The 6,545-nt window shown below is 29.3% G+C and overlaps 1 protein-coding gene across 1 annotated transcript; it reads left to right on the top strand.

Annotated features, from left to right (window-relative positions):
* The first annotated feature begins 856 nt into the window (after nucleotides 1-856).
* Nucleotides 857-6,150, top strand: LOC103311979 (zinc finger MYM-type protein 1-like). The gene is made up of 5 exons (XM_008191904.1): nucleotides 857-890; nucleotides 978-1,724; nucleotides 1,794-2,690; nucleotides 2,841-3,212; nucleotides 5,930-6,150. Exons 1-5 carry the CDS (start codon nucleotides 857-859, stop codon nucleotides 6,148-6,150), a joined length of 2,271 nt encoding a protein of 756 aa, XP_008190126.1.
* Nucleotides 6,151-6,545: the final 395 nt, after the last annotated feature.

Consider the following 6,545-nt stretch of genomic DNA (forward strand, 5'->3'; position numbering starts at 1 on the left):
TTGCCACAGAAACTATAATAGTGTAAATTATGATAAGCAAAAAAAAATACCAGCTAAGTTTATGTTTAGAACAAGACCGCCGGCGACCAACAGTGGCCCATTATATAAAGTCATATCATTTGTAGGCCACTTGCCAGCCGGCGACCCAAGACATTTCTTCATTTTATATTATTATACAAGGTTTACTGATTAAAACTGTATAAATTTTATCAAAATCGGAAAATTAGAGCTATTTTTACAAACGTAAACATTTACGATAAATTATGTGAAAATAGTATGGCCCACCACGCTCAGAAATTACTTGGGGCGCCGGCGGCCATGCGGCAGCCAACAAGATTAACTTTATAAACTTTATTTGTTATTACTGCTATAGCAGTATTATAAATATTTTGACATACGTACTTCACACAGTTTGATGTATAGGGGCAGTTCTGCTATAGCAGTAATGAAAAAAATACTGCCTTAGCAGTAATGAAAATTGACGTTTTAAGGATGGTTTTTTTCGACGGCGGCCACCAGACTGTCCATCAACGTGTTAATTGGTTTATTCTGTGTTATTATATTTGTCCATTTTATTTAGTGAAATAAATGTTTGGAATTGTTTTATGATTTTGTTATATGTTTTTAATTCTCATGATTAGGATGTATCCTAGATAGTGTATTAGTATGTATATTATTTTATTTTTATTTTTAGTTAAATAACATATGTTATAGAACCTAACCTACGGTTTTTATTTTTATACTTATATTATCTAAATGTGAAAACTAATAAGCAATCATCTAACAAGTAGGTACATTTTTTTTAAATTAATATTATTAGAAATTAAAATTGTATTTATTGCTTCATGCTTGTGTAATGGTTAATGCTTGCTGCTTGTCTATAGATTATAGTTACTGTTTTAATTTTGGTTTTATGAAAGTATATTTAAATTAAAACAGTTAATTGAATTAAAATTATTTATATATTCCAAAATTAGGTTCACAAGATCAACATTCAGCAATCGATAATGTTAATTTGGATCCTTTAGATATTGGGCATTTTATAAACAAATCTCCTACAATATCTAATGAAAATAAATATAATTTAATAAAAAACCCTTGGATTCCATCAGAAAACTTTAAATTTCCATTAGTTGTTCAGGGAAATAAAAATAGGAAATTCCAAAGAGATTGGTTGAACAAATTTCTATGGCTCAGCTATAGTGCTAAAGACTGTGGTGCATATTTTCGGTTATGTGTTTTGTTTGGTAGAGATGTTGGCGGATTAGGTGATCAAAAACTTGGCGTTCTTACATTACAACCTTTATCAAAATATAAAAATGCTGTTGCTGATTTTAAAAAACATTCAACCTTGAATTATCATGCATTAGCTATAGTAAAGTCGGATCATTTTTGTGCAACTTATGAAGGGAATGATATAAGTGTAGATGTTCAATTAGATTCAAATTTAAGAAAACAAATAGCAATAAATAGGAAAAAAATCCTACCAATTGTAAAAACTATTTTGTTTTGTAGAAAACAAAATATAGCACTTCGTGGACATAGACATGAAACAGGAAATATTTTTAACCAAAATTCAAATTTAATTGAAAACGATGGTAATTTTCGGGCTTTATTACGTTTTCGCATTGAATCAGGTGATTCAGATTTAAGTGACCATTTGCAAAATTCCAACAAAAATGCTACGTTTATTAGTGCAGTAACTCAAAATGATATAATACAATGTTGTGGAGATATTGTGATTAAAAAAATAGTAGAAAATGTAAAAAAATCAAAATTTTTCTCGATTTTAGCAGATGAAACTACTGATACTAGCCATGTAGAACAGTTGTCAATCAGTATACGATTTGTAGATTTTGACTCAAAAACAATTCGAGAGGATTTTATTAAATTTCTGAAAGTCGTTGATTTAAGCGGAGAAGCACTAGGAAAAACTATTTCTGAATTATTAGAACAGATAGGATTAAGTTTAACAAATTTAAGAGGACAGGGCTACGATGGTGCTGCCAACATGTCTGGCAAATTTAAAGGCACTCAAGCTTATATTTCAAAACATCAACCTCTAGCTACATATGTGCATTGCTTAAATTTAGTTTTAGTTAAGGCATGTCCAGTTCAACCTGTGCGAAATACAATTGGAATTGATGAAGAAGTTATAAACTTCATAAGAGATTCTCCAAAAATACTTGAAATTTTTAAAAGTGAAAATAAAAAACACTGTCCAAATCTTAATTCAGGTATATTAATAAAGCTATGTGCGACTAGATGGGTTGAACATCATGAAGCTTTTATAAGATTTAATCAAATGCTTCCTGCTATTATATCATTTTTAGAATATATGATTGAAAGTTTTGACGGACAAACTTTGACAAAAGTTAATGGATTATACAACTCAATATTAAGATTTGATTTTTTATTGACATTACAAATTATAATAAACACCATGAATATTACACTACCTTTATCGAGGAAACTTCAGACTCCAACTTTTGATATATCTGAGGCACAAACTTTAATACAATCTGCTCTAACTGTTTTGAAAAATCAACGTAACGAAAATGACTTTAAAGATATTTTTAAAAAATCTGAAGATTTGGCTAATAGATTTAACATTGAAGTCAAGATATCACGAATAGCAAATAAACAGCGTAACCGCTTAAATATTTCATCAGAATCAAACACACCTGAAAGTTATTACAGAGTTTCTGTATATTATCCATATCTAGATACATTAATAATAGAAATTAAATACAGATTTGATACAAAAAATACTAACATTTTAAATTTAAAAGGCTTCATACCTATGTATTGTAATAATATTGACGTTTCAAAAATGTTAGATGCAGCATTATTGTATACAACTGATTTACCAGGAACTTTCGAAGAATTAGAAGGAGAATTGAAAACCTGGAAAGCAATATGGAAAGAAAAACCAGTAGATGAACTTCCATCCACTGCAATGGAAACAATATTTTTACCACTCATGAATTATTATCCAAACATTAAAAGGCTTTTAATACTATTTGCAACTATTCCTGTAACAACATGCACATCTGAAAGGTCATTCTCTTCACTTAAGAGAATTAAAACTTACTTAAGATCAACTATGGGAGAAAATCGATTAAACGGATTAGCATTGCTCAATATACACCCTGAAATAATTATAAAACCTGAAGAAGTAGTTAATACATATGCTAATAAACACCCCAGACGCCTTCAGTCATTATACCTACCAAAATTGTATTTAAAAATATGTTTTTTTTATAAATATTAAATTTGTCTAATAAAATGTTGTTTCTATCAAATACTTGTATTTTGATTATTTCATATTTGGTCATGAATGACGACAGTTTTTTGAGAGGGAAAATACAAGATAAGTAATTATAACTGTGTATAATTTGAACTTTTTGTTTGTGCCCCCCCCCCCCCCATAAGACATTTCTAAATACGCCCCTGTATAGGTATATCTATATACCTTCAAACTTAATGTAAATAATTATATTTGTAATTAATTGTAATCATATTCTGTGTAATAACTTATAAATTGTATAATGTAATAACGTAATAATCTAATAATCTATATATAATAATGTACCTACTTACTTAATAACAATGTAATAATTATGAAACGGACTTTATTATAATATAAAAATCAAAATATTATGTACATAAATATGTAATTATTTTTATCAAAATATGTAAAAAAAAATTTAAAAATCTCTCTACTGTACAGTAGGTTACAAGTGGGTCACTGTAATGGATGGTGTTATGTTTGAATTCAACGATATAATATCATTGTATAAGAAAAACGATTCTGAGCGAAAACGGTCAGTCAGCCTATGATATTACTAAGTATAATTGACGATATTATTGTGAATAAAGTAATTTACGTTGTACCTTGTTATACATTTTCTATCATCAACCATATAAGTTGAAAATCTTATACATTTTTAACTACAAAATAATTATTAAATAATATATTTGATAAATTTCGTCAAAATTCGAACTTTAAGTGCTTATAAAAATAAATTGTGCTTATGTATTTTCAATATTTTAACTGCTATTGTAACAATATATCAGGAGCGTTGCATTAATTTTTCACGCTTTTTACCCAACAGATAAAATTTAATTTATATTTATAAAAAAAAAAAACTAAAAAAACTGAAAACTGACAATGTCCGTAAATAGCCCAAAAGAGTCAAAATATTTTCAACATTTTATGGCATATAGAAAATAAAAATATAAGCATTCAATAAAATGTTCATGTATCTACAGTTATTCGTTTTTGAATAACAATAAAATAACAAAACCACTACATGAGAAATCGAGTGAATATCCAATATTGTAAAAATATAAATTTCAAACGCTCATAAAATTTTAGTTTGATTTACTTGTAGGCATTTTCTTTTTTTGATGAAGGTAGACTGACAAACTTATGAGGAATCTTGTATTACATTTTCAAATCTTAGATTTAAAAAGACAAATTTTTATGAATTCTCAACTCAAAATAATTTGCTAATTTTCGTGATTTTTCCGTATATTTTGTAAAGATTTGAACTTTAAATGCTTATAAATAAAAACTGTGACTAAGGATTTTTCATAATTTTCAAATTTCATTTTAACAATATAGTAGAAGCCTTATATTCAATTTTCAAGCTTTTTTACCCTACAAATAAAGTTTTATTGACATTCATAAAAAAAAGTCTAATAAAATTGACGCACGTCGCACACCGTCGCCGGCCGCGGGCAGCATTTTTCTTCGGCCAAGCCATGGTGTCCGGAGAAAAGTGCCACCATCCCCTACCCGGGCATGGCAGATACTTACGGGTGCCCCCTAAAAAATCTGCCAAATCCAAAAAACACACATGTTTAAAACTTACAGTAGGTACCCTACCCTACCCTACCCTACCCTCCCCCACAGTAAAAACAACTCAATGGCCTAAGTTACCGCAGGTTAATTAATACAAAAAAAAAAAAAATAATAAAAATAATAGTAGGTATATAACGTCATGGAAGGTACTTCAGGTATTACTTGTAGGTATATACAATAGTATAATGTGTGAAGTGAGCAATGTCAGGCGCGGGCGACGTATGTAGGGAGTCACAGTCGTGGGCCGCATTTCACTAAAGACTGAAATTTCCTTCCTGCACGAGCCACACATGCTATTTTTTGTCACGCTTCTACGTCCATCAATCATGACAAGCCGGCAAAGGTAATGCACTGTGCACTATGCAGGGATATTCTATGCAACAACCAGACTATTCTACAAATCGTCGGCTTAATTCGTAAATCTCGTAACTCCAAAATTACCATTTTGAGATTATTATATTTTTCTTTTTAGAAAAAAAAACGCATCGTTTAAAACCACTCTCACTCTGATAAGACAGTTTTTCTTCCATGAAGTTGCTATTAAAGTTTCGACGAAATTAACTTAACTCCATGGAATCTCCTACTAAGAGAAATTGTCATATCTCCATAACGACCATAATAGTTATGTCTGCAGTTAACAGTTATGTCAGTTATAACTACATGTCGGCTTAACTTGTGGTATAACTTTTCGCTATTAAATTAATTATAATGTCGTCTATATCAAGAACCAAAAAACTTTTAAGTTAAGTTTTAAATAATTATACAAATACTGGTAAAGCAGTAGAAACTGACACTGATGTAGCTGTGAATAATAATGTTGAAGTTGTGTTGAGCAAGTTGTGTTGTGTTGGTTTTGGAAACAACTCAGAGGAGCAAGATTTAATGTCCCATCCTTCTTATTATGACATAGGTATCTATAGAATAAATGTATCTATAATATTAAATTAGCAATACTATTTGTGTAACACACCCAATGTTTTTAGGTACTGAATCTGTTGTTGACCCGGTAGTTAATGATAATGATGAAGTTATAACACTTACCTAATAATGCTGAATTAGGAAAAAATATTGAAGGATTAGTCAAAGATTTGCTTGACTCACCTTATGGTTCAGAAAAAGAAGAAAGTTTAAATGCCAGCAACGCTGAAGAAGATTTGTTAAACACTACCTATGACGTAAATGTGCAAGAGTCAGATACTGTTGAGGAAGAGTCATTTGTGAGAAAGAGAAAAAAAACGTGTAAAACCACACGATTGGAACAAAAATGTTCAACAAATTAAAAGGTTGGAAGGAAATGAATATTTTGATAGAAAAAAAATTGGTGGTGTGTGGAGATATACAAAAATCTGCTAGGTCATTAAAAAGCCCTTGCAATTGTATTCTTCAAACAAAAACAAATTGTGTACTTAATTGTAAAGAAGTTTCAAAAACTGAAAAAAAAAATATTTTCAAATCTTTTTGGGCTCTTAATAATGAAGAATCTAGAATACAATTTTTGAAAAATAAACTGAAGATACTCCCAACAGCAAGAAAAAGAGGTTTATGTTCAACAAAAAGAAAATCATCAGTACAATATTATTTGTGTAACATAAGAGTTTATAAACAAATGTTTCTAAATACTTTTGACATTGGTGAAACCATGATAAAAAAAATAATTAATAATAACCATTCTGAA

This window comes from Acyrthosiphon pisum, chromosome A1, assembly GCF_005508785.2.
Source record: "Acyrthosiphon pisum isolate AL4f chromosome A1, pea_aphid_22Mar2018_4r6ur, whole genome shotgun sequence".
Taxonomy (NCBI): domain Eukaryota; kingdom Metazoa; phylum Arthropoda; class Insecta; order Hemiptera; family Aphididae; genus Acyrthosiphon; species Acyrthosiphon pisum.

Excerpts from the sequence above, each read along its gene's own strand:
- LOC103311979 (XM_008191904.1), top strand. The coding sequence starts at position 857 with ATGGTTAATGCTTGCTGCTTGTCTATAGATTATA. Across the intron at positions 2,691-2,840 it reads AGAATCAAACACACCTGAAA|ATGCAGCATTATTGTATACA; the intron begins GTTATTACAGAG and ends CAAAAATGTTAG. Across the intron at positions 3,213-5,929 it reads TGCTAATAAACACCCCAGAC|GAAAAAATATTGAAGGATTA; the intron begins GCCTTCAGTCAT and ends ATGCTGAATTAG.